The sequence below is a fragment of the Cervus canadensis genome, chromosome 9 (assembly GCF_019320065.1).
Source record: "Cervus canadensis isolate Bull #8, Minnesota chromosome 9, ASM1932006v1, whole genome shotgun sequence".
Taxonomy (NCBI): domain Eukaryota; kingdom Metazoa; phylum Chordata; class Mammalia; order Artiodactyla; family Cervidae; genus Cervus; species Cervus canadensis.
This window is the reverse complement of record NC_057394.1, coordinates 39,465,342-39,493,181: the sequence shown is the minus strand read 5'-3', so window position 1 is coordinate 39,493,181 and position 27,840 is coordinate 39,465,342. Positions and strand designations below refer to the sequence as shown.

The following is a 27,840-nucleotide window of genomic DNA, read 5'->3' as shown; positions in this document are numbered from 1 at the left end:
AAGCCTGGGTAAATGTTATAACTATCACCTTTTACCACCAGGGGAAAAGTATTTCATTTTACTACCTCAAGCCTAATTTTAAACTGTAAATTATAAAGCCTACCTTTAAACAGTCTTCAACTACACATAACTAAAAAGCATTCTGTGTCCCTGGGATTCTCCAGGCAAGAATTCTGGAGTGGGTTGCCATTTCCTCCTGCAATGCATGCATGCATGCTAAGTTGCTTCAAGTCCTGTCCGACTCTTCAGCAGTGTCCGACTCTGTGCGACCCTATGGATAGCAGCCCACCAGGCTCCTCTGTCCACAGGATTCTCTAGGCAAGAATACTGGAGTGGGTTGCCATGTTCTTCTCCAAAACAGCATCTAATATTTATCAAATACTTATAGAAACACAAGTTGAATTCACAGAAACATACTTTAAATCAGAAGTACAGGCTGATATCACCAAAATGGTTTTATTTTGGACACTGACAACATGCGCAACAATGCAACTGTATCATTACTTTGTTTGGTTTCCTTAAGTATTACTTAAGTATGCATTAAAAATACATTTACATTTAAGAAATGTAACACATTAAAGTCCTCTGTAAACAGAACTCCTTCTCAATATATTTTCCTGCTTTGTTTCATACATAAATAACATAATCTCTAAGTTATAAATAAAACTATTAACTCTTATGACCTAAAAGTATATACAAATTTTGGAGCCTGACAAGAGTGTTTTCTTTCTGATTTTATATAAGTAACAACATGCAGTGTCTGCAATGTTTTTTAATCATATAGATGACTTATAATCAAAACCTTTATTGTCTCCCAACCTGTTCTCACTATTACAGACGTTCCATGTACTTGGTAAAGATGCCACCATTCAAAAGTCAACGTAGTCAAAAGACTAGATTTTAAAAATAGAACAGAAGGTTCCCATTAAATATTATTAAGCCTTATTAAAATCACTTTAGTTTGTTGGAAGAACAAAATATGCTACCAAAGAGTATATGCTTGTACTATCATTTAACTGGAAAGCTAACACAATCTTAAAAAATCAGATTAAATTTGTAGTAGTCTTGGGGAAAAAGTTCATGGAAATTCTGTTAGAGGAACAGAAACCATATTATCCTAAGTTATCTAAACTTTATTTTCAACCATTACTTCAATTAGTTAAAACTTACAGGGTAAAAATAATGACACACAAAAATGACCTTAGAAAGGCATATTCAGAATTCCTGATGCAGAAAATGTGATTATTTAGTTTTTGTTTAATGACTGGAAATCTTTATTCCTTCAGAAAATAGTTAACATTATTTATTGAATGTCACCACCTGTTTGATGATTTACTAGATAACCACTCAAGGTATTTTATTAAGTAAGCACTCAAATTATTTTTATTTAACAAAAGTAAAAAGACTTTTCATGTTGGAATTGTTTCATTATGAATTAAAAACTTAGAAAAACATTCTCAATTAATACCTTCCCTAAATTTAAATGAATCAAATGACAAATACTAAGCTAAGGACTGTCATTACCTTTAAAATTTCAGTTTTCTAAAAGTTTTACTCTTCAGTCAATATTAATATGATCTGGGTAACACTACTAACTGCCACTCAAACTTGATGCTTAAAAAAAGAAATATTCTTTGTTAAAGAGCAGATTAACAACACGTTTTCCATGTTCTTATAAAAAACAAGATTCTGATATGCATAATGAATCTAAATCAAAAATCCACACATGGTAGCGGAAATCCTGTCAACTTTCAGCTTAATACAACATAAATCCACAGTTATTTTGCATAAACAATTCAAAATTTAAGTTTATAATGGAAATGTCAACAAGTCTTAACTACAACATTACTGCTGATGGGTTCCACTATAGTTCACCCAGGCACAGCAGATGTGCACATCTGATAGACAGACTGCTTAGAAAATTAAAGCTATCAGAGCTATAAATTAGGAATACATAAATATGAACACAGCAATGCCAAAGCATTAGAGCGGTTAAAGAAAAAAAAAAAAGATGTGATGTAAACACAACTGATAGTTTTCTCTGTAAGCCACTTTCCACTGATTTATAAAGCTATGGATTTATAATTCTTTTAAAAAGGACAATGTTTCCACATTGCTACATGCAGTGATTTCATCGTATGTTCTTGACTACAATGCAACCTCAATCTTCTTACACAGCTTGACATAGCCCATCAGGATTTCTTCAGAAAGTCAGCTTGTCATATTTTCAGCAGCCTAGAACAAGAAAGTATGATTCAGTATAACAAAACCATAGGGGGTGGGGGGAAACACCATGGAAGTACATTAGTCAATATTGCACTGTCATTAACAAACAACTCTTCCCTCACATATAGCAAAGCACTTTTATCAGCATGATGCAGCAACTTTCACTTTTTGCAGTACATTATTAGAACTACCATTTGAACTGATTGCTAGGCTAACAGTGGAAAATTATTGTGTTTGTGCTCAGTCACTCAGTTGTGTCCAAATTTTTGTGACCCCGTGGACTGCAGCCCGCCAAGCTCCTCTGTCCATGGAATTTTCCCGCAAGAGTACTGGAGTGAGTTGCCATTTCCCACTCCAGGGTATCTTCTCAACCCAGGGATTGAACCCATGTCTCTTGAGTCTCCTGCATTGGCAGGTGAAGTTTTTTACCACTGCACCATGTGGGAAGTCCAAATTGCTATATAATCTTAAATAACAGTTAATGTAAAAATACAGCAAGCACTACTTGAAAAATTAACTTATAGAAGTCATCATCCACAGTCTTTATTAGTTTGTTTCTATATGTTTCGTTACAGTGCGAAAAGGGAATTAAGAATGAAAAAGATCTGTTATGCTGTAACGCAAAGGAATAAAAAAGGAATAAAAAAGGCAAAAGAGGATAATGAATACGTGGCTAATACAGCTTTACCTAAACCACCATTCCTTACCCTTTCCCTGATTATTCTGTAGAAATTTCCAGACACCATTATCATTCATCAGCAAATTATTTTATATGCATTTCTAAAAGACAGGATTTAAACAAGCAATTTCTCAAGGCCAAATATGGAAATGTTGAATTTAAATAAGTTTAATCTTAGAAGTACACGGTAAACTCAATTCATTTATATTTCAACCTCCTAATTAAAACTTGTTTTTTAATATTCAGTCTAAGTTCAGAGGTCCTTCAAGGAAATTCCTTAAGATACTGGGAAAGTTGTAGATAACTAAATATGAGACATTCTTGTCAACAGAACCTGCCGTGTTTTTCTATATAGCTGGTTGTTCATCTTTCTCTTTCTGGGTTTACTATTCACAAGAATTAGGACCTAGTTTGAACAAAAATTGCCCCTTTTTCAAAAAGGCTTCTTACTTCTTTCCACCCTTATAGGTTCTTATGACCCTTTAAGCAGTATTCTCCCTGCTCCGATTTTCATACTAATTTTAGAGTTTCCTCTCCCAAGATACAATGCAACATGTCTTTTCATTTGAATTAGGCAAGCCGTCAACCTTGTAGAGCATTCATGTTAAATGTGTGTGGAACTACTTTGCAGTTGAAAGGAAGACAGCAATCCTAAAAACTCACCCAGTTTCCAGACAGTCATTAAAAGACTCCACAAGTGTATACACAGTGGTCCTGGGGAAAACCCACATTAGAGGTCTTCTCTCCAGACTTTCCATTGCCCAGGTTTATTCCCTCCGTTGTGAGGATGGGTGGGACACGGGACTTACTTCGTCCCTCATTTCTCTGCCAACTACAAATTCTACAGCGCCAATGTCCTCATGCTGCAGTGAGGAGATACATCACATGCTCTAAGATATCAGTGATAGTACAGGACAGCTTCAAAAGAAAACACACGGCTTAGTGTGTCTGAAGTCACCGATTGTGTGTAATTCAAGGCACCATGGCAAGAAAGTAGAAACTATGGGAAAATGAGTTTTGCCCACAATTTCTGAAATCAGAATCTATAAATGACTGCCAACACATAAATACTAGCATTGAGGAGACAACACAAAAATTCAGTGTTGATGATAAAAGTAACATTCATAAAAATAAAGTCTAGTTTTAAAAGAAATACACGTGATTAACAATTCTATTTATGCTGTGGCAAATAAACACAAGGCAATCTGTCTATCACTGTTAGGAAATTTATCTATCTGGGTGACACACAGCTAGCTGCTTTTACTATAATATACACACACATACATGGATACATATAAAATACAACACCTATATACAAATCTAAAAGATTTGAAAGAGAAAAACAAAATAATTAGTAAAATTATTATAATTTTCTTCATATTGAAGAACAGAAGAAAAAACTACGTTTCAGAGCAACAATTCCTTGCAACATTTCATCACATCCTTGATTTATATTGTACATGGTCTAAAACAGAGATGAGTACCACACAATTAAATTCTAATCACTAGGATGTCTAGGTAAAGATAATACAATGCAGCAAGAAGAGTTTCTCCTTACTCTATTTATCACACTAAGAGAAATAAACAAAAAATATGAGGAAAAAAATTCATGAGCAGCAACCACACAAAAGAGAGAACCTATGCATATTAAGGCACTAAGGCTGGGGCAGGGTAAGGTGGTCAAGAGAAGACAGGTGTGGCTGAGTGCAGTTCTGAACCAACCAGCTCCCAACCCAGACCCAGCAGGAGCAGTTAGGAGAGAACAGACTTTGATCTGGAGAGAATCAACCTGAGGAAGTTTATTCATTTTTAATTCAATGAGATTAACTATAATATATTTGTTTTCAAAGTAGCATGAGACCAGCTAGGATGATGTTAACCAAATATTATCAGTGGTTATCTACTGGTGATCTTGAATGATTTTCGTTTCCTTCTTTGTATTTTCTGATCTAAATATTTAAAAATTACCAAAAAAAAAAAAAAAAAATTACCAACATGAATTACTTTTATACAACTTAAATAGCTTTCAAACATTACTTTCAAGAAAAAATTCTAATGAACATTTCTTCTTTACTGGAAACTTTTCACGATCTCTTCCCCTACCTAGTTTTAGAAAGAGTCTGGTATACCAATTTTAGATTAAGGGAGAAATGTGTTTTAAGAGGCTCTGTGTGTGTATGAGACTGATTTTCCATTCAAATGGGCAACACTTTCTGATTTTTGTTCAACTTAATTGTAGTAAGTCCCCTACATGCAAATGAGTTCTTTTCTGAGAGTGTCCAATTTGTTCACAAGTCCAACAAAGTTAGCCTAGGTACCCAACTGACACAATATAGTACTGTACTATAGGTTTATAATAGTATTATTATAACTGTATAACTGTATTTTAGGTTTATAATACTTTTCACACAAATAATACATAAAAACCAAACACAAAAAATAAAGAAGCATTTTGAATCTAACAGTGCAGTACCTTGGAAAGTACAGGACAGTGGCTGGCACATAGGGAACGGCATCGAGTGAACAGGCAAGAAGAGTTACTTATGGTGAGGGAGAGGATGTGGGAGACGGGAGAGCTGAAGGATGGTCAGCAACAGGAGGCAGAGGGCAAGCTGAAATTTCATTAACACCTGACGTTCACAACTTGAAAGTTTGCAATGTAGCGGAGTTACTGCATTGACTTTGCCTTCAGAGTTCATTATAATCCACTGAATGTGGAATAACCGGTACGTCAAAGCTGAAAAAGTTATGTTAAACAGGCACTTCTGAATCTCCTAATACCTTGATTTTTATTCTAAGAAGCTATGTTGTCTGCCCTCTACCTTTCCAGCTAGGCTACTTGTCTCCGCTTCCTTCACATCAGTCAATCTGCGTTAATACAAACATTTCTTGCTATTCTGCCTCCCTATTCCCTTTCGAACTTCAGCATAGCTGAATAAACATTTTTGTGGTTGTGGAAGATGTATATTAAATAAATCCTCTTCCACTGAAATTTCAGAAATTTACTAATAAAAGGCTATGATACCCTCTTATGTTATGAAAGGGTATTAAGCCAGGGAAGGTACTTGGGCTCCAGTCCACTGGTTTGGTTCTAATCATTTCATGCTTTTTCAAATAGCAGGCTCAGATATTTTTTAGAACTTACTGTAGGCAGAAACTTAGCAGGTAACAACTCTGACGTCAGAGGGTCTGAGCTCAAATCCTAGCTCAACCACTTAACTCTAAGTCTGGGGAGAAGTAAGTTAGCCACCACAGCGTCAGTTTCCTCAGGGGTAAACTATTACTAGTAGTCGTAGTAAACATCCTTGCATTGCCTATAAAGGAAACAATGCAGGCAGAGTTTAGCAAAAGTAGAGTAAACAATAGCTATTCTTACTGTATTACATACTTATTTTTCTTTCTCTCATATGAAAGCAACAGTTGTTGAGTTAAAAAAGAAACAGAAGCTGCTGGACAACACAGGGAGCTCAGCTTGGTGCTCTGTGATGGGGTGAGAGGCTCAAGACGGAGGGGACTTGTGTGCATTTGTGGACTTGTGTGCGTTTGTATGGCAGAGGCCTCAGTTCAGTCGCTCAGTCATGTCCAACTCTTTGCGACCTCATGAACCGCAGCACGCCAGGCCTCCCTGTCCATCACCAACTCCTGGAGTCCACCCAAACCCATGTCCATTGAGTCGGTGATGCCATCCAACCAGCCTACACAACTGTAAACTGTGTTTACAACACAATGGTAAAGCAATTATCCTCCAATTAAAAATACATTTTAAAAAAGAAATAGAAAATTTGAATAGTTTTCATAATTACTTAAAAATTCATGAGAAGCCTTACATCTATATCTGACAAAAGTTCATTTCCAAAATATTTAAACAAAGACTACCCACAAAGAAGAAAAGGACAGATAACCCAGAAAAATGGGCAAGCTACATGAAAAGATATTTCACAAAAGAAAATGGCCAAAAAAAATTTTTTTTAAAATTCATTTGATCTCACTGGTACTCATAGAAATGCTAATACACAAGAAACCCAAACACAGCTACCAGAATGACTAAAATTAAAGACACTGACAATAATAAGTATAGACAAAGATGAGACGCAAGGGAAATTCATTTGCTGCTGGTGGGAATACAAATTCATATAACCACTGTAGTCAAGTCTGGCCTTAATTCTTCACGTTGAAGATATACACAAGCTATGATTCAGCAATTCTAGTTCTCGATACACACTCAACAGAAATGCCCACACACATGTATCAGAAGACACAGACAACTAAGCTCAGAGCAGCATGTTCATGATAGCTCTGGACAGGGAGCAACCTAATATCCATTCATAGTAGGAAGGATAAATAAAAAATACTATATTTGTATAATGAAACATGATTATTACAGTGAAAAGGAATGCACTACAGCTACAAACAACAGAAATGAACCTCACAAAAATAATGTCAAATGAAAAAACTCAGTGGAAAAAAGAAACTGTGCTGTAAAATCTCACTTACAGCAAGTTAAAAATTTTTTTACAAAATCAAACTGGTGTTTAGTGATCCATGCTTAGTCAGTGAAAATGTTAAAGTCTCCATCATAACAATTAGGACAGTAGTTATTGGAATGGGGAGCAGGAAAGAGAGGTTAGTGACAGGGGGGCATAAGGGAACTTCTAGGGTGCTGATGATGAGAACTGTACAGATGCTCTATTTATGATAATTTTTGCTCTGTAAATGTGCCTTGTTTACCTTTTGGTGTTAGATTTAATGAAAAAAAAGTTTTAAAAAGCACAAAACCAATGATCCAGATCATTGGAACTTATCAGAGATATTATTGGAACTTAATCTGAGATGGGTAAACGGCATGTCTCCTCAAAGGAAGACAAAAGGGTAGACAAAAGACAAAAGCCGCCTTCTGGTGGCCGCCAACAACCCTTGGCCTTCTTTGTCCTGTAAATGCCATCACTCCAATCTCTGCCTCTGGCATCACACGGCATCCCCTCTGTGTCCTGACAGGGTACGTGCTTTGTGTATCTGGGTCCAAATTTCCCTTGTCTTTATAAAGACACTGGTCATTAACCCATTATGATCTCGTGTCAATTTGATTATACCTATAGATACAGTGGAGAAGGAAATGGCAACCCACTGCAGTATTTTTGCCGGGAGAATCCCATGGATGGAGGAGCCTGGTGGGCTACAGTCCACGGGGTTGCAAAGAGTCGGACACGACTAAGTGACTTCACTTTCACAGATACACTATTTCCAAACATGGTATATTCACAGGTACAGCACACTTAAGCATATCTTTTTTGGGGGGGTAGAAACAATATCACCCACAACAAAAGCAGAATTCTAAACATAATCAGAGACTTCTACAAAAAGAACACGGTTCAGATAGAGAATTTTGTGATCTGAACAAACACTACTGAGATCCTGGCCTTCAGAATTTCTCCTGATGATGACAGATCTTAGTTTAACCTTGTTTAGAATCATTCACATAAAATCTCAGCATTAATTGTTTTCTAAACAAAAGCATCTTCATTCAGAGTGAGTGAACATACGAATCTCTACCTTTAAGGCTTCTGTGGCCTTGCGAAGTTCCTTAATAACTGATGATAAAGCTTCTGGGTTAATTCCTTGTTCACAAAGCCGCACACATATAGACAGAGTTTCCATATCTAATCCAGTATTCAAAATTCTTGAAATCTCAAGTAGGACTGGAAAAAGACAAGAAAATGTTAAGAATAAAATCTTGTAACATTTTAAAAATGCACATGAATACTTCTGTTTTTAATTCATATAATAGTGCATCATGCCAAAGAACAGCACAGCATTCCTAGATTTGAAAACTGGCATGTAATACTGGAAAACCAGCATATAATAATGCCCTTACTTAGCTCTAGAAACTTACAAATAAATTTATAACCTCCCTCCACATAACTTTTCTATACCTTGGTTTATATTCTACTACTCATTTAGTATCTATCTAAAATTTACATATCATAGTCAAGATTATTCTGAACATTTTCCCACTTGTTAGCATTCTCTTACAATGTAATTTAATCATTCATGTAATATTCCATTTTAAGGAAATAACATACATTACTTAACTGCTCTGCTATATTGTTATGTGGGTCTCATGTTTCCCTGATGAAAATAATACTGTGATAAATATCTGTACATAGGAACTTAATTTTATCAGAATAAATTCCTAGAAGTGGAACTACTCAGTCAGTAATATATCATTTGGATTTTGATATGAACTATATGAAAATGACACTTTATTTTGGGATAAATGGACAAATGAACAATATTAAGCCATCCTTCAATTACAGTCTAAGTCCTTCTGAAAACTTTCAAAATATTCACAATTTTTGTGATATGGGCCCGTTCCACTTTTTCATACTTTATATTCATTTTCATCTTGAGAAGTTCAATTTGTTTAAAAAAACCTCTCTTCCATTTCTCTATTTAACCTTCTGAACACATGAAGTACTGTTCTAATGTTTTCACCTGCTAATCCTAACATCTCTATCAACTGTGGGTCAGTTTTAACAGATTAAAATTTATTATCATTGGTCACATTCTTCTGTTTTGCATACCTAATAATTTCTGACTGGATGCCAGACATTGTGAATTTTACTGTGCTGGGTGTTTGAGTTTTGTATTTCCATACATATTCTCAAGCTTTGTAACGAGATACAGTTATCTAGAAACAGTTTGATCCTTTGGTGTCTTTTTGGGGTACTTTCCTTGCACACCGATCAATGCCTTGCTGAATACCTGAGGGAGAACATTCCATGGACCTCCAGAATTCTCTCTAGGTGCAGGTTCTTTCCTCTCAGGTACTCTGTCTTAAAAACTCTGCCTGCCTTGGTCTCCCTGAACCCTAAACTCCTGCTCAACTCAAGGTGTCTGCTGGGTTTTGCCTGAGTTACTCCCATCCTGCCACTGCACTGCAGCCTTGAAGGCAAAATCTTAAAAAAAAAAAAGAATATCTGATCTTGTCACATTCCTGTTTTAAATGCAGTAGCTTCCCAGAGTTCTCACATCTTCAATAGGGCCTTAGTATATTCTCATGTCTGCCTCATCTCATACTTCACAACCATTTATCCCCCTTAATTACACTGTCTTTACATGAGCCTTTCAGTCTCATTTACCAAGTTCTTCCCAGTGTAAGTTAAGACCTGGGGAGGAGGAGTCCAGATAAGTTATTGCAATTATGGAGAGACTGGTAGGTGGCATGGACAGAAGAGATTAATACAAATGGTCAAATCTGAGATGAGTGAAGAACTGAAGAAGCTTAGTGAAGGAGGGAAGTAGGGGACGCCTCACATTAGTGAGTAAGGGGACTGATGGCGGGAGCACGGGCTATATGTTTGCTTCACTGACACTGCCTTGCACACTGTGGACTCTCTTCGCTCCTTTTGCTAGTTTACAACTTGATACAAGTCAACTGTGGATTGAAAATATTTGGGAAAAAAAATTCGAGAAAGTTCGCAAAAGCAAAACTTGAGTTTGGCGTGTATGCGCAGGCAACCATTAACGTAGCATTCGCATTTATTAGGAATTATAAATAACCAAAAGATGATTTAAAGTACACAAGAGGATGCTGCTGCTGTTCAGTCGCCCAGTTGTGTCCGACTCTGCAACACCATGGACCGCAGCTTGCCAGGCTCCTGTCCACCGGATTTCCTAAGCAAAAATACTGGAGCAGGCTACCATTTCTTTCTCCAGGTGATCTTCCCAACCCAGGGATCAAACCTGAGTCTCCGACTTAGCAGGCAGATTCTTTACCACTGAGTCACTGGGGAAGCCCCCATACAAGAGGATGAATGTAGGTTATAGGCAAACACTTAGCCATTTTATATGTGTACCTGAGCATCCACAGATTGTGGTATGGGTGGGTGGGTGAGGGTGTCTTGAACCCAATTTCCCTGCAATTACTGAGGAACAACTGTCACACTGAAGCCTCTAGTAGGGAAGAAGTAAATTTTAATCACCATTGCTAAAAACGTAATTTGTTATTACTGTCGCTAAGTCATGTCTTACTCTTTTGCAACCCCATGGACTGTAGCCTGCCAGGCTCCTCTGTCCATGGGATTTCCCAGGCAAGAATACTGGAGTGGGCTGCCATTTCCTTCTTCAGGGATCTTCCTTCTCCAGGGATCGAACCCATGTCTCCTGCATTGGCAGGTAGATTCTTTACCACTGAGCCACCAGGGAAACCCCTTATCCAACAGACCCTATACTAAATCTGGCCAGGATCAATCAGGTTTCTTTCAGTGATCTGTGCAGATAATAACAAAGTCCACCACTTCCTCCCATCTAAAGTATCTTTATCAAAACGCTTTTTCACAATAAAATTACAAGTGTTCATAGCTCAATTTTATAATCCTTGCAAATCATCTGACATTAATTAAAAGATGAAATCACTTAGCTGACTCTAATTCTGATGGGAGGGAGGGAGGAAAAGGGTGAGGAGAAATACACTAGATCTTGAAGCAGCGCTGTCAGACTCAAAAAGTTTTGAACACTTCAGTTTGGGTCTCATGGATAGATTTAAATACATGGAAACTCCACATTAACAGAATTTCAAAAAACACTGGTGCTTATGTAGGTCAGCCCAGTCCCTTGGGCAAATTAACGTTCTATTTCTGGCAGTGAGAGTGGAGAAAGGTGGGATTATTAAAGGACTGCATTGAGGACTTTTTCAGTTGAATATGTGGTCAGTTCTTAACAGTGCAAGTGTCACTGTTTCCCTTTGTGCCTCAATCATTATAGACAGCCTGGAAAATATTTTCATTAACTTTGCAAAACTTCGCATTTTGACTGACTGTTTTGGATTCAATTATGATTCAAGAGATGCCAGTGTGATCCCTGGATTGGGAAGATCCCCTGGAGGAGGAAATGGCAACCCCCTTCATTATTCTTGCCTGGGAAATCCCACGGATAGAGAAGTCTGGAAGGCTACAGTCCATGGAACGGCAAAGAGTTGGACATACCTGAGTGAGTGAGCATGCCTGCATGGCAGATAGCAATGGACAGGACAGGACCTAACTGCCACTTAACAGATGTTGATACACTGCCAACCCGGGGCCTTCCTTTTTACCTTCTGATTTGGGGACCCACTGTGTATGGAAGAGCAGTGTTCTCTACTTTGCACACTCTCTCCTCCAGTGTTGGTTGAGAAAAAATAATCTGGTCTTTCTTCACTTTTTCATATTCTAACACTATAATCTTCAATGCTCTCAGTGAAAACCTTGATGATGCAGCCAATAAAAATGATCCGTTCTCATTTCTGTATCAGTAGTTTCATCAGAGAGAAAATGCCAGCTTTCTATTCAAATGGAATCCTGTGCCCATATAATAAGGAACAGTTAATCTAAGAAAATTGACTACAAGTCAGGCCTCAAATACACTTCACACTGTTCAGAAACCACATTGGTTTCCAAGCAAAGATGTAAGACAGTAATGGTGTACACTAGTTTCTAAGTGCACAAATCCACTTACAAAATAAAATAAGCTCTGCTGTTTCAAGAAGGACGGGAAAATAGGATGAATTAACAGAATAGGATGGTATTAACAAAATTCCATTTTTCAGAAAAAGAGAAAAGCAGATACTGAGTAAAAAATTAGATGCAAAGGCTCTATTAATAAAAAAAAATTCTTTTAAAAGCAGAGCAGCAGAGAGTGCAAAGAAAGTCATAAGCCTTATCACAAGTCCCCATAAAGAAGGGGCTCTAACAGGAAGTGGAGCCTACAGTGAAGGAGCCAGAGATAGGACATGAAGGCTGACACTGCTTGAGAATTTCATGGTTTGAGAGACAGCAGTTCATGTGGGTATCCCTTGGAAAACGCAAAAAGCAAAATTGAACATCACACATATACAAGTGCAGGCAAATAAAATGGGGACAGCAAAAGGGATCGTGGAATGATGTTTATATACGAAAACAGTGCAGGAACTACCTGTTAATGGTCACCTTCGAGATGCCTTTATCAGGTGACCTTATTTAAATATTTAGAATAATCCTAGGAGGTAGTATGTGGCTTCCCTGGTGGCTCAGACGGTAAACAATCTGCCTGCAATGCAGGAGACCCGGGTTCGATCCCTAGTTGAGAAGATCCCCTGGTAGAGGGCCTGGCAACCCAACCCACTCCAATATTCCTGAGTTAAGAATCCCATGGACAGATGAGCCTGGCGGGCTACAATCCATGGGGTCGCAAAGAGTCGGACATAACTGAAGCGACTTAGCACTCACGCAGCACGAGGTAGCAATCTTGTTTTACGGGGTTAAAAAAAAAAAAAAAAAGCAGTCTCAAAGATGTTTAAATGACTTGTCCAAGCCTACACCAGGGCTATAAAGTGTCAGAGCCGGCAATAGAAAGGAGGGAAAGGATAACTCCAAGACACTTTTTCCCTCTATTACTTGCGGGCATTTTTACCTGCGTGCTCCCTGCTGCAAAACAGGTAAATATATATGCCCACGGTCTCCGGACACCGGCATCACCGGCTCCAGGACTAAACGGGGGCAACTCTGATTAAAGCACATATTCCTTCACGGGGTAGGTATTTAACACGCTCCTGCTGCAGCGCAAGGTACAAGGAGGGATGGAGCGGTGACCAAACATCGGAAGCCACTGTCCACAAGAAGCTCAGTCTGGGGCGCTTCGGCGGCGATCCCCTCACTGGATGCGGCGCGCGGGGTGGGCGGGGCGCGCGAGACCAGCGCAGGAGAAGGGATGCGGGGAACCGGCGCGGAGGGAGCGTGGTGCAGGGACCAGCCGTGACTTGAGATCGCGCGAGAAAGGTCGCGGGGACTGGGCGCGGGAGAGGGCGCGAGATGAGCGCTCCGGGGAAAGGACTCGAGGCGGGAAACGGGCGGCGCGCGGGGTCTGGTGCGGGAGGGACCAGGCGCGCGCCGGGCTGACGTGTGGCCGCAACGCCGTGAGCGCGACAAACTACGCAGGAACTGAGAAACGACTCTCAAAAAGGATGGAGCCATCAGCTCTGGGGCCCTGGAGGGCCCCTTGGGAGGATGTCCAAAGATGCCGATCGGGGCAGGAAGTGGACCTGAAGTCCTCGTGGGCCCAGCCCCGTCCCAGGGCCTTGGCTCTGGGGAACAGAGGCAAGGTAAAGGGGGCGAAACGGGCACTCACTGTCCATGGTCTCCCTCACCGCATTCAGATTCGCTGCCGCTGCCGCCGACCCGGCGCCACTGCTGCTAGCCATGGCGGAGGCCGAAGGAGGCGGGCGAAGGGCCTGACCCGGAACTGGAGCGCCTTCCTTTCTCCTGGGCAATCACACCGCGCGTTCCCGGCTCACGCCGGGCAGGCTCCGCCCCTCGCGCTGATCGCCAGCGTGAGGCTGCGTTGATTTGAATTTGGAGCCGCGGTACTCTGGGCGGAACGCGAAGAGAGAAGTTGCCATTCGAATTTACTACGCGGCCTCGCGGAGATTGGCTGGTTCGCGGACAGCGGTACGACGCGATTGGCCAGTCGCGTACAAGGCCCGTGCCCTGGTTGGCCTGAGACAGCGCGGAAGCGGGGAGTTAAAGAGTCTGTGCCTGTCGTGGGAGCTTACCCGGCACCGTCGGGAGCGCCCTGGAGCCGCTTTAGGGGGGCTTCCTTTTTATACACACAACTAGGTATGTTCTTTGTGGTTCCTGGCCTTTCCTCCTGTCGAGTTGGAGAACTCCGTTTGCCCTGCTCTGGACCAGCTGCACGCTCGCCTCGGGATGAATGAGAGCTGCCGGGGAGTGGGTGCGGAAGAGGGGGGCCCAGGAAAGAGTGATCGAGTAGGGATGGGAATGACACCGGCGTCAGTGTCCTCCTTTGCCCGTCACCCGAGGAGGCTAGCTACACATAGCCTTCCGTGGAGTGGGTTCTTTTCTCTAGTTGTACCCCCCCCCCCCAACGGGAAATAATGTAGTCTCGCTTCCATCGTGGGAGGGTGGGGGTCTTAGCCTTTGGCTAAGGGTGTTTGAGAAGAGGCAACCCAAAGCGGTTAATTTCGTACCTCTAATCAGTCATTTCTTTTCTCATGGGGGCTAAAGTGCAAGACAGGCACCTATGCACAAAGAGACCAGAGATTTCCTCGTCTCTTATTTGCTGCTGCTGTTGTTCAGTCGCTCAGGCTTGTCAGATCCTTTGGGGCCCCCGTGGATTGCAGCACGTCGGGCTTCCCTGTCTTTCACCATCTCTGGGGTTTACTCAAACTCCTGTCCATTGAGTTGGTGATGCTGTAAATAACTGTTTAGTAACTGCAGTTTGTTGGGTAATTGCTGGGCTGTTGGAATTATGTACAAAGTGTTTGTTTACAGACTTGAGATAATGAATAAAAAGCTGTAGGTCTACTGTTCTTTAGCAGGAAAAGGTTTTGTGCCTATTAGAACGTTTAGTTGTCCCGAAGGGGGACCTCAACTCATTCACATTCGGTTGAGTGCTACTTACAAACCAGTTGACTTCTCTGAGCTTGTTAATTCTCCTGCAAAATTCTGTCACTAATACTTTACCCTTCTAGCTTTCAAGATTATCTAGAGCATCACACTTGTGTAAACTACAAAACAGCCCCAGGAGCTTGGTTTTGAGTTAATTCTTTTTGTGACATGTATGTTTGGTAATGGGGCTTCCCTGGTGATTCAGCTGTAAAGAATCCGCCTACCAATGGCAAGAGTCGCGAATTCTATCCCTAGATGGGGGAGATCCCTAGATGGGGGAGATCCTCTGGAGAAGGAAATGGCAACCCACTCCAGCATTCTTGCCTGAAAAATCCCATGAACAGAGGAGCCTGGTGGGCTGTACTCCATGGGGTTGCAAAAAAGTCGGACTCCACTTGGAGACTAAACAACAACCACCTTTGTTGAATACATTTTAGTTGTCAAAATGAATGTCTGTGGAACTTTGTACTTTTATTATATATACTCATGATTTCTTTTTAGTTTTTCCTCTGTGCTATGGGAGATGTCAAAGAATCAAAAATGCAAATAACACCTGAAACTCCAGGAAGGATTCCTGTTTTAAATCCTTTTGAAAGTCCTGGTGATTATTCTAATCTCCATGAACAAACTGTCTCCAGTCCTTCTGTTTTTAAATCGACAAAATTACCAGTAAGTTAGTCTCGACTACTTTTTCTAAATAACTTTAAATGTCAATCTTTCTTTACAAGTGGTAAACTGGAGTGCACTTTTTAATTCTAATGGTTATTGGTTATTATAATATAGTGACTGGGCTAAAAATGACTTAGCTCGTTATACTAATATTATATAAACTAGTTATACTGATATTCTTTTGGATTTTTGCCAGCCATTCTTAGCTTTCAATTTGTTTTTTTTAGTTAGCATTTCTTTTTTATTCAGTAGTTAGCAAGTTTCTCACAGCCGTGGGTGCCGCTTATGCTGATGGTCTAAGGACTAATACCATAATAGAGAAGAAACTATTTCAGCTAATTATTTTCAGGTATTCAGCAAATTTTGTTTGAATGCTATGTGTCAGGTACAGTTCTTGACTACAGAGGTTACATCTTGAACAAGTCATAAAACAGTAATTCTCAGAGAGCTTGTACTCTGTAGCAGGGGTCAGCAAACTTTTTCTGTTAAGGGCCAGATAGTAAATGTTTTAGGCTTTGCAGATCATCTGGTTGCTGTTACAATTACTCACCTCTGCCTTGTATTATAGAAGCAACCATTGGTAGTATGTTAACAGTAAATGTGGCTGTGTTGCAGTAAAGCTTTATTTATGGACACTGACATTTGAATTTCATTTATAATCTTCACATGTGAAATGCTAATATTATTTTGGATTTTTGTCACCCATTCTTAGCTTGCAGATTGTTTGAAAAGAAGTCAACCTGTACTCTAATTAGATAGGCAAGACTAGACTGGCAACCTCAAGAGAGTATGTTATGTGCTATAACAGAAGGCTGATATAGAGGGGAATAGTCTCTTTAATAGATTAGGGAAGGCTTCCTCTCTTTAGCTTCTTTTTACTGTTATTGACTACAATGGAAAAGTTCTTTGAAGTCTGATCTTCTGACTTAGCAAATTATCTAGAAAACTGCAAACTGTGTCCTTTTGTTGCTAGCTACACCTGCGTATCTACGTGAAGCTAGTTATGCACTAGAGGAAAGTTTTACAGTTATACACTTTATATTGAATCATTATGTGGCCTCATGATTTTAAATTGAATGGTATTCAATTTTAGTTAATTTTAATAAAAATAACAAAATGACTGCAACTTAATCCTCAAAGCAAGAGTGCATGACGGACATCTTGGATTTTTAAGTCTGATTTTTCAAAAATATATTCCAAATTTGTAAACAAAATTCTAATTGTAGAATTACAAAAATAAACTTTTGGTTTATTGGATAGTTGAATACAGAAAAGCAGCACTGGTTACCACTCAATTATTTATTGCATATTTTATGAGCTTTTGCAAATATGTGCTTTTTGTAGTTAGGACTTTGTATAATTTCAATTCATTCCTGGTGAAAATAAAGACTTTTGATAACTCTAAGGGATTTTTAGTTTTATTTGGGTGTATTGCATCACTGTTGAGAGTTATTTGTGGAATTTCTATATCTTTAATATGATGTGATTTTTCTATTATTATGTAATTTCAGCAGTCACCCAGATGGAATGTCAAGTCAATTGATTTAGTGTTATCTGCTTACCATTTGACTTTTAATTTAGTGGTAAAGTCAAATATCTGTAAGATATTTTTATATTATAACCGTTCACATTGTTTTTGAAGCTGACATTTGAAGTTAGCATTTTGATGCACTGTTATATGCTTTTGCTCATAAGATCACTTTCTTTTGTTAAGACTCCAGGGGAATTTAGATGGTCTATTGATCAACTAGCTGTAATAAATCCTGTAGAGATAGACCCAGAGGACATTCATCGTCAAGCTTTATACCTAAGTCGCTCTCGGTAAGTTTTCCTTTCTTGTTCTTAAGTGTAATAACATGTCTTATCAGTCCAAGGTGATGAATAATTCTTTTCCCTTTAATTTTAGAATTTAATCACCCAAAGATGTACACGTGTTGAGGCGCTCTTGCAAATATTCGTCTGGCTGTTGTACCCCTTCTTCTCTTGACTTGGTAGCTTGATGACGATCCCCTTGTAATTAATCCTCATCCAAAGTGCTCAAGAAAGGGACTAGAATGGGGATAGAGTGTAAACGGATTTTACTTAACGCTGGATGATACCTTTGATAGGGAAAGTGAAAAGTATATCAAAAAGCACATGTGTCACAAATGAGACGAATTTTTTGTGTTACGCAAACCACATGTCTTATTTTGCCTCCTCTCTTCAGTATGTTGAAACGTGAACAGCCAAGAGAAATTTATTGAGCGCTGTAGGGGACCCCGAAGCAGTACAGGAGGTTATTCCTGCCCTTTAGACTCAACAAGTTGTGAAACAACATTTGTATGCTAGTAAATTAGGTGTCATCTGAGCAGGTTTATGAAAAGACTTGGTGTATTTCAGTAAATAGACCTTTAACATAGAAGAGGGGACAAGACCCTGATTTTAATTTAACTCATGTAATTCAGTAAATGGTTATGGTTTCTACCGAGGATAGTGAGTATACCCTTAAAACATGTTGATTCATTCTTAGAAATAAGCATAGGCTTCCAGTGCCTCTTCCTCACTAACCCAAGTTCCCTCTTTCAGAGCTTCCCACCTTTTTCATGCCATGCTATATATGAGAACTGCAAGTTCTCTAAAAATGAGAACTGCAAGGTATCCTGGTGTAAACAAATGAGTCTGTCCACATTGGAGGTGAACAGTCCTGAAATCCCTTCCCTGCTTCGCCCGCCAAGGGTCCATTGAGGGCACACCAGTCATAGTGAACAGTGTATGCGTCATGCTGGTGTTCTGTGGTGTACGGGTGAGGATGCCCTGCCCTGTATGACTTCTCAGACCCTTCCGTCATCTATCTCTACAATATTTGGCCAAAATGATTTTCACTGCTTCCAGCCATCACCTGAATATCTCAGGTTGTTGAAGTCCTCTGATGAAGCAGCAGTAGGTTTCTGAATTAAGTATTGCTAGATCAGAGCTTACTAATATTGTACGCTGTTTTTATGCCCTGAGATCTCTGTGATGTCCACGCTAAGAGGAAGAGCCCTGAATTAAAAGTCCCATAATGGCTGTTCAAATGGAGATATGTGGATTCTAACTTAGTCTATTTTCTCACAATTCCTTTATTTATAAATCCACTTGATTTTAATTTTTAATACATGTACATTATTATAAGCTTTGTTAAGGTATAAATTAGATAAAAAAAAATTTGGACAGAAAAAGGTGTCTTATGGAGTTATTCATGGTAGCAAATACTCTCTCTGGGGAAGGATTAGGGAAGTGGTCCTTCAAGGCTAACTGCTGAGTCCTTGGCAAGTATATGCCTTGTCCTTGAGACCTGACAATATTAAATCTTATAAGTAATAAATTTGTGGTGCTATAATTGCATATTCTATCAAAGTGGGAAAAAAGAATTCATTTGGACAAAATTTTATATTTCACATTTTATAGTGTTGATATTTAATTTCATAATTAATAATTTTGCCTATTTATTTAGAACTGTAAGGATGATAGTCTTTTTTTCATTTATGTCAAAAGTAAGAATTGATTCCAGAATTACAACTATGATAAGCTTGCTATAATAGAAGAAAAGGGATTTGGACAGTTTTTAGATTTCTGTGGAATGACATACTTCTTAAATTGTGATTAAAGGGCACAGTTTATTCAAATTACTTTATATCTGTTGTTAATAGTAATTTAAAAATTGTATCCATGTAAGCCTTTTACTAGAAAATATTCCATTCAAACTGTGAATGGAAAAGGGGGGGCAGGTAAGCCTAATAGCACAAGGCTGACTCTCCAAATACTGTCATTTACAAAATGTGGTAAGATCCCAATTTTTCTTTTAAAATGAGCTTAACATTTGCCACTTTCTAACATGGAAGAAAACTATTTCTTTGAAAGGTTATTATTTTAAATGTTCAGTCTGCTGAAGTAATGGTATGGTTATTTTTCTATCTCTGCATAGAATAGATAAAGATGTGGAAGACAAAAGACAAAAAGCCATTGAAGAGGTAACTTGACAACGATTACTGATGGTGAAGCCAGTTAAGCATCAATTCTGCGTGCACAGCACCTCTAAGAGAGGAAGAGTTCCTTTACATCCTTTCCTGTCTCAACTTCCCCAAGCCTGTCCGTTCCCAGTATCCCTCGGAGCTCCCTTAAGACTAGTGTTTTTGAGCTGATCCAGCGCCTTTCATTGTAACAATCGGTTTAATGCTTTTCTCCCCCAAGACTGAATTCTTTTCTGGTCAAAATTCATCTTTTCCTTCTCAGGACCTAGCATAGTTTGTCTTCTTGTGCCTTTGATGAACACGAACCATTGTTTCAAGTTGGAGTAGAGAAAGCTGGATATTTTCAAGCCTTGAAAATCTAGCCTGGCCTCAGGAATGGTTTTATCTTTTGTTCTTGTTAATTCTTTAGATTTTTAAGACGTTGAATATATTTCATGAAATACAGTATACTGCTAAATAGAAAAAGTATATCACAAAGGTAGGGTTTTTTGTTTTTTTGTAAAGCTAATAAACTAAGCATTTCACTTTTTGCTTTCCTTTTTTGCTAAAATTCTTGAGAATGTAAAGGTTGTGTGTCTTAGTTATTTTTCAGAAAGTCTTCAGGCCATGGCTGTGGTTTTTTGTCCTTCCTTTTTCCCCTTACTAGTCTTCCTCTGACCTCTTCTATTTACTAGCTATGCTTGGTTCTTCTGCAGCCCAAAAGACTTGAGCTATGGCATGTTCAGAGATTCATTGAGCCCCCACATTTCAGATATAGCCTGTTTCTTAGGAAACAGTTTCATAAGCTTTACTCCTGCTAAATATTACCTACTTGTTAATCTATCTAATAACTTCAACATTTTCATTCGAATCCAGTCACCTGATTCCTCCCTAGTTGAATATTCTCAGACTCTTTCCCGTTTCCCAACATTTTGGGAAATATGCTTCCTCTTTCAAATTCTCAACTTAATTTTAAAGGGAAATTTAAGAAAAAACTTAAGAAAATTAATTCAGAGTGAAGAGTATGGCTAATGTAGCAGAAGTTAATGTTATCAATAGCAAATTAAATTCATGTTTATATATGTGAAATACAGTAAATACATGCACATGGTGAAAATAGAAAAATCCAAACTGCAAAGAAAAACACATAAAATGAAAACAAAGAGCCTCTCATTCCCTGTCTTACTCCTTGAAAGTAATTGCTATATTTCTTAAGTGTACTCTCAGATTCATTTTGTGTATGTAATAGCTCATGTCCTTTAAATATTTGCACATAAATAGGATCATCATTCTGATACTCTTTTGCCTCCTTCTTTTTCTGCTTAATCGCTTAGGTTTTATTTTTGATTACCAGCACATAGCAATTTTTAGTAAATAGCATAGTATTCCATTATATGAATGTATCATCATCAAATCCAGCCCCTGTTGACAGATGTGTAGGTTGTGTTCAGTGCTTTTCTTCGATGAACACACTTATATCTTTATGGACTTGCTAAATCAGAGGGTTTGTGTTTTCCATTTTGGTATATTTTGCCATATTGCCTTCCCTAAAGATTGTACCAATTTGTTCTCCTGGCCATGTTACGATACTTCCTATATTCTCTTATCTGTAATACTGGCTGTTAGCAAACTGCTTATAATGCTATTCTTACTACTTTCAAATTTTTATCTTGTTATTGGATTTCCATCTCTTTCATTTTGAGTGAACTTATGCTTTGCTTCATGAGTTTGTGGGTCTTTTTTATTCCTTTTTTTTTTTCTGGGAACTGTCTGTATGTCTGCTCCCTACCTTCATTTTTTTAATGTCTTTTCTTTATGTATTTATAGGTAGTTTAGTCAGGAAATTAGTTTTTTGTCATAAGTATAGCAAAGTATAAAGAAAATGTTGTGTGTTACCTTCAAAGCATAGAGATGGGAGGGCAAAATACTGTATTACTCACTGTATTAGAGCGTTTGTATAAACGTCTTTCCTCTTTCATTCCGATATAAAGTGAATTAAGCCTAATACAGTAATACAGCTTTTATCCAAATGCTCTCTCCACTTGTTAGAGAACACCGCCCAGTGGTGTGCTGATAAATATATAACACCTGGCCCTCTGACTGGCGGGGAAGTATGAGTTTTAGTGATCTGCTGTCCATAGCACAAATACTTCAGCCATGGCCAGTTTCAATTTAGTGATGATGACATCGCTGAATGGGAAAAGAAATGTGTCTGGTACACCATTATATGCAGGCATTCTACCACACAAATAAAAAAGACATACAGTAAGTCCCCTACTTTCGAACCTTCAAGTTGCAAACCAGAACCCGTGCCATCAACATCAGGCATGAGTGAAATCGCAGCTTGCCCTCCGTCTCCTGTTGCTGAGGATCCTTCAGCTCCACCGTCTCCCACCTCCTCTCCCTCCTCCGTTCAGCAACTCTTCTTGCCTTTTCACTTGATGTCAGCTCCTGTATGCCAGGAGCTGTACTATTGTACTTTCCAAGGTACTATACTGTAAGATTCAAAATGTTTTCTTATTTGCTTTTTCTGTTATTTGTGTGAAAAGTATCATAAATCTATGATAACATAGTATTACATAGATGACTGTGTTAGTTGGGTACCTAGGCTAACAGTGTTGGACTTATGAGCAAATTGGACCTGCAAACTTGCTCTTGAAACAGAACTCATTCGTTTGTAGGGGACTCTCTGTAAATAACCTCGGGAGCATAGATATTGTTACATGTAGTAAAAGAATTAGCAAGCGATGATTTCAGTTTTTATTTTATTTTTTAATAGAATTTATTTAAGTTTACATAATTTTAGTGTTGGCTTTGTTTGACAACTGATCCGCAGTATTCCTGAAAATTTTGAGAGTCCAGACAAGGTAGCTCCAACACACCTCCTCTTGGTTTACACATATACATCTGTCTTCCTTTATTCCTTCCCTCTTTATCCTCCCTTTTGTCAACGTCATCCTTCCCTCCAAAAAAACTGGGGGAGAAATGAAAGAGATTTTCTTTATGAATAATACCCGTAGCTTAATTTGCAAATTTCAAATGTAAGTGGTTGACTTGAAGCTTTAAACTTTCTCTTTATATTTTCTTTAAATTTCTTCTATTTCACCTTTGCTCACTTGGGCTTTAAGTATTAAATTTTAAAATATAACTATAAAGTCAGTATGTAGCATGTTTGATGGTTATTTAGCACAACTACCTTTTCCTATTTCATATGCCTAATTGAAGGACTTTTAATTCTAGTTTTTCACTAAGGATGTCATCGTACCCTCTCCTTGGACTGATCATGAAGGGAAGCAGCTTTCAGAGTATCATGCCAGTAAATGTGAGTGTATTAAAGATTGTATGAATAAAAATCATAAAAATAGAAAGCAGTGAATATAAAACAACATATATAGTGAAATATCAGTTTATCTGCTTTGGTGAGAAGCTTGCTATAAAATTAAATTTCTGGGATGCCAGGTTTAACTATTTAAAAGTAAGGATTCAAAACTTAACTAAAATTTACAAAATTCTTTTTTTTTTTAGCCATTCTCTTCTGAATTTAATTTTTTCTTCATGATCATTGTGAATATCAAGTTATAATGTTGGTTATAGAGACCCATAGATGCAGAAATAGTATTGGATATAGATCTGAGTTGTTAATGATTTTTGCAGTGATTTTGAAGGTTAGTTTTTTAAATGAAATCCTTAAATTGCTTTGTTTTTTCTAGTTTGCTGGTTTCTTATAGTAGTAGAGGAGGAATGGGCATTTATATGACCTCTGGGGTGGTGTAATACAGCCAGTTATCTGCAAAGTTAATAAGGAAATTGAAGGTCAAGCCAACAATCTTTCAAATGTTTTTCTACCTTCAGGAAATGGTTAGCTTATATTTGCTCTCACTGTCCTCTGAGTTGTGAGCAGTGTTCAAATACTGCTTTTATATACACATCCCTCATTTCAGTGGAATTGCTACTCTTCAGAATAGCACACATTAATAGGATACAGTATAAGAGGGAATATTTGTCCTGTTCTTTATCAAAACACAACAGTATTGGAAAGATGGGTCAATCACTTTTCATGGGCCCAGTATTCAGTGCTTTCAGTATTCTTGGAACAGCTTGTATGAAATAGGTGCTGTTATTGACCTCATTTTGTAAGTGAGAAAACCTAGTTTTCAAAAGGTTAGAGCACCTGTCCAGGGTTACAGAAATAAGGTGTCAGAACCTGGCTTTAAAGCCAAGCATTTCTTAGTTCAGATTCAGTACTCAGTTCAGATTCATTACAAACTAAAGGTGGCGTGCGATAGCCAGTGGAGACCTGGGTTGTAGACCTTCTGTATTATAAATCGGAAGGAGTGATCTTGATCAACTTTTTCAGTGCCTTTGCTGCTGCCGCTGCTGCTGCTAAGTCACTTCAGTCGTGTCCGACTCTGTGCGACCCCATAGATGGCAGCCCACCAGGCTCCGCCGCCCCTGGGATTCTCCAGGCAAGAACACTGGAGTGGGTTGCCATTTTCTTCTCCAATGCATGAAAGTGAAAAGTGAAAGTGAAATCGCTCAGTCGTGTCCCACTCCTAGCAACCCCATGGACTGCAGCCCACCACGCTCCTCCATCCATGGGATTTTCCAGGCGAGAGTACTGGAGTGGGGTGCCATTGCCTTCTCCTCAGTTTTTTATTTCTAAAATCAAGGGGTTAAACAAGATGGTTATATGTTAGCATCCCTCCCAGCTTTGAAATTCTGTATCCAAGGTAACATCTTCATAGATACTAGGTTCCCTGCCCCCAATTTTTTAATGTTGGATTTTCGAACAGGTGAATCAACCTTCTTATGTGATCTTATTTTTAAACATCATTTTATACTTAAAGTATCCTGTTTTAAAGTGATGTGAATCAGGAAGATGGTAGAAATACCACATATAGCCTCTTTGGTATGCTCATCAAGCCCATGATGACAGAGTGTTGTGGCTGATCAGGGGAGCTGTGCTGTCCAGGATGGTGTTGGAAGACAGTTCAGTTCTCTGTGGGTCTCTCATTTCTATACGTGTCATGAAGGGTGGCACGGACAGGTTTTGTTCCAAACTATCTTTTCAAGGATGTTTGTATTGTGAGCATCCTTGGAGAAGAGAGATAGAGCCTCCTTCTGGAGCAGAAGGTAGGTTTGTGTTGATGTCTAATATAACAGTGGTACTGTCTCCCTCTGGAGCAGGTTGGGTTGCAGCTTATAAGAATGGGATTTCCTAAGCTCAGGGTTCCTTGGTGGAGACATGGACCCTCTGTGTGTGCTGCATCTGCCAGGGCTGTTTCATATCGCTTCCTTAGGATTGATGGTCAAAGAGGACTGATGTGAACATGAAGCTCATGCTGCCTGCTGTGCTGAGAATAATGAAGTCCTTTGTCTTTGACCCTAAGCCTTATGTCTTCAGCCAGTGTCCATGGAACGTTGACATGCTAACTTGTCAGACCCTTCATAGTTCTTGACATATAGTAGCTATTAGCCACATGTAGCTATTTAAATTTGAATAAACTAAAATTTGAAGTTTGGTTTCCTGGTCATACATTCACATTTCAGGTGCCCAGTAGCCACACCTAGTTGCGACCATGTTGGCCCCAGATACAGAACTTTCTCCATCATCACAGAAAAAACTCTCCCGGAAAATGTGACCTTAGAATAGAGGATGGCAACCTCTATCTGTAAAGGACCAATTATTAAATATTCTAGGCTTTGCAGACCATCCTGTTTCTATTGCAGCCACTCAGCTCTACTGTACCATGAAATCAACACTGATGATACATAATGAATGAGTGTGGATGTGTTCCAGTAAAACTTTATTTACGAAAAAAGGCAACAAGACAGATTTGGCCCATGGGCAATCATTTGCTGACCCTTTATCTGGAGTAATACTGTCTGAGTTTGAGCCATGCTGTATAGCAGTATAGTTTAGTAGCTGTGTGACTTCACGTGAGTTACTTAGCTTTTCTGTGCCTCACTCTCATTACCTGTGAAATGATGGTTGTTGGGATGATTAAATGAGATGATACCTCCAAGACCGCATACTTAGCACATGGTAAGCGCTGTGTTATTTACCTAAAGAATAATAAAGGAAGTTGTGAGTTACGGGGGAAAATGATTTTGTTTGTACACGTGGGCTTTATGCTGTCAACTTTTACTATTACCAATATTTATGTAGCTGCTGCTGCTGGTGCTGCTAAGTCGCTTCAGTCATGTCCAACTCTGTGCGACCCCATAGATGGCAGCCCACCAGGCTCCGCCGCCCCTGGGATTCTCCAGGCAAGAACACTGCAGTGGGTTGCCATTTCCTTCTCCAATGCATGAAAGTGAAAAGTGAAAGTGAAATCGCTCAGTCCTGTCCGACTCTTCGCGACCCCATGGACTGCAGCCCACCAGGTTCCTCCATCCATGGGATTTTCCAGGCAAGAGTACTGGAGTGGGATTTATGTAGCAGGGTGCTTCAATGAGTGTACTTGTTGTGTTTTATTTATGGACTTAAATGAGAATTTCTTAGAAAAGTATACACAGGCTGAGAGAATTGCTGAGCTAAAGACAATGTGTTTATCTGACTTGATTGTGCAGAGCTAGAGTACTCTCCAGAATGACCACACACCCTGCGTGCCTACCTGCAGTGTTTAGGATTCCTGTGTCTCTACACCCCTGCCAACACTTGGCTTTCAGATTTGTGCTATTCTAATGTGTTGGGGCTTCCCTGGTGGCTCAGTGGTAAAGAATCCACCTGCCAATGCATAAGACCCAGGAGACGTGTTTGATCCCTGGGTTGCTGGAGAAGGAAATGGCAACCCACTCCAGGATTCTTGGAAAATGGCATGGACAGAGGAGCCTGGCAGACTACAGTCCATGGTGCAACAGAAGAGACATGACTTAACAACAACAGTGGTTTGTTTGACATTCTCAGTGATTGTTTTAATTTTCATTTCTCATATGCTCGCAGCTTTTTTATATCCTTTTGTAAAATGCCTATTTATAAATCATTCTTATTGGAGTTGTCTTTTTCTTTTTCCTTTTAATTGCTAAGATACTTCGTGTAGTTACATTGGTAGTTACATTGGTTCTAAGCATTTCACATGTCATCTATCACATGTGTTACTTTTGTTTTGATGTCTTTGGTTGGGTAGGAATTTTTATTTTGTTGTAATTGAATCCATCATTTGATTGTGGTCTTAAAGTTATGGAGTTCTTTTAGAGGAAAAATATGAGACAATTGCTATACAGTTGAACAGTGTTGTGATAATGCCAGAGTCAGGGAATTGGGAAGAACAGTCAGGAAAGAGTTTTAGAAATACCTAGAGGTAAGAAAGAGAGCCTGTTTGTTTCTTATGTTACTCAAATAATGTCTGGTTGGAGGAAAAGTGCTAGGTTTGGAAGGGCTTTATTTACACTATTAAGATGTTTGGTGAAAAAGTATGAAAGTGTTAGTCACTTGTGTCCAACGCTTCTCTGAGAGCTGTGGATGGTAGCCTGCCAACCTCCTCTGTCCATGGGATTTTCTAGGCAAGAATACTGGAGTAGGTAGCCATTCCCTTCTCCAGGAGACCTTCCCAATCCAAGGATTGAACCTGCGTCTTCCACATTGCAGGCAGTTTCTTTACCCTCTGAGCTACCAGGGAAGCTCCTTAAGGTGTTTGAACTCCAGCCTAAAGACCAAGGATGTCATAGGGTTTTTGCAGCAAAGCACCTTTATTACATTTGCCTTATAGAAGGTCACACTGCCTACAGCAAAGAAGGCATTTGAATCTAGAATTTTATTTGTTTTATTTTTTACCCATTCTGATAGTAGACATTTAATGAGAGACTTTAAATTATCCACCCACTCACTCATTCACCCATTTATTTACTACCTGGTGATTTTTCAATTTAAGAAGCT

The 27,840-nt window shown here is 39.0% G+C and overlaps 2 protein-coding genes across 2 annotated transcripts in view; one reads left to right on the top strand and one right to left on the bottom strand.

Annotated features, from left to right (window-relative positions):
• Positions 1–430: 430 nt before the first annotated feature.
• On the bottom strand, positions 431–14,177 carry MZT1 (mitotic spindle organizing protein 1). Its single transcript, XM_043477669.1, has 3 exons — positions 14,045–14,177; positions 8,456–8,601; positions 431–2,235 (listed from the first exon to the last, which is right to left on the bottom strand). The coding sequence occupies exons 1-3, from the start codon at positions 14,115–14,117 to the stop codon at positions 2,212–2,214; spliced, it is 243 nt and encodes an 80-aa protein (XP_043333604.1). The 5' UTR covers positions 14,118–14,177; the 3' UTR covers positions 431–2,211.
• Positions 14,142–27,840, top strand: part of BORA (BORA aurora kinase A activator) — a 26,897-nt gene continuing 13,198 nt past the window's right edge. Inside the window, exons 1-5 of the mRNA XM_043477667.1 lie at positions 14,142–14,532; positions 15,826–15,993; positions 17,708–17,814; positions 19,937–19,982; positions 23,202–23,283. Of these exons, the coding sequence (XP_043333602.1) occupies positions 15,841–15,993; positions 17,708–17,814; positions 19,937–19,982; positions 23,202–23,283 (388 nt within the window). The 5' untranslated portion in view covers positions 14,142–14,532; positions 15,826–15,840. The remainder of the gene's footprint in view (positions 14,533–15,825; positions 15,994–17,707; positions 17,815–19,936; positions 19,983–23,201; positions 23,284–27,840) is intronic.

What these genes read in the sequence shown, in the direction of transcription:
- MZT1 (XM_043477669.1), bottom strand. Translation starts at nt 14,117, where the DNA reads ATGGCTAGCAGCAGTGGCGCCGGGTCGGCGGCAGCGGCAGCGAATCTG. An exon ending in GGTGAGGGAGACCATGGACA is followed by an intron (nt 8,602 to 14,044) that starts GTGAGTGCCCGT and finishes GTCTTTTTCCAG; the next exon opens with TCCTACTTGAGATTTCAAGA. An exon ending in AGGCCACAGAAGCCTTAAAG is followed by an intron (nt 2,236 to 8,455) that starts GTAGAGATTCGT and finishes TTCTTGTTCTAG; the next exon opens with GCTGCTGAAAATATGACAAG.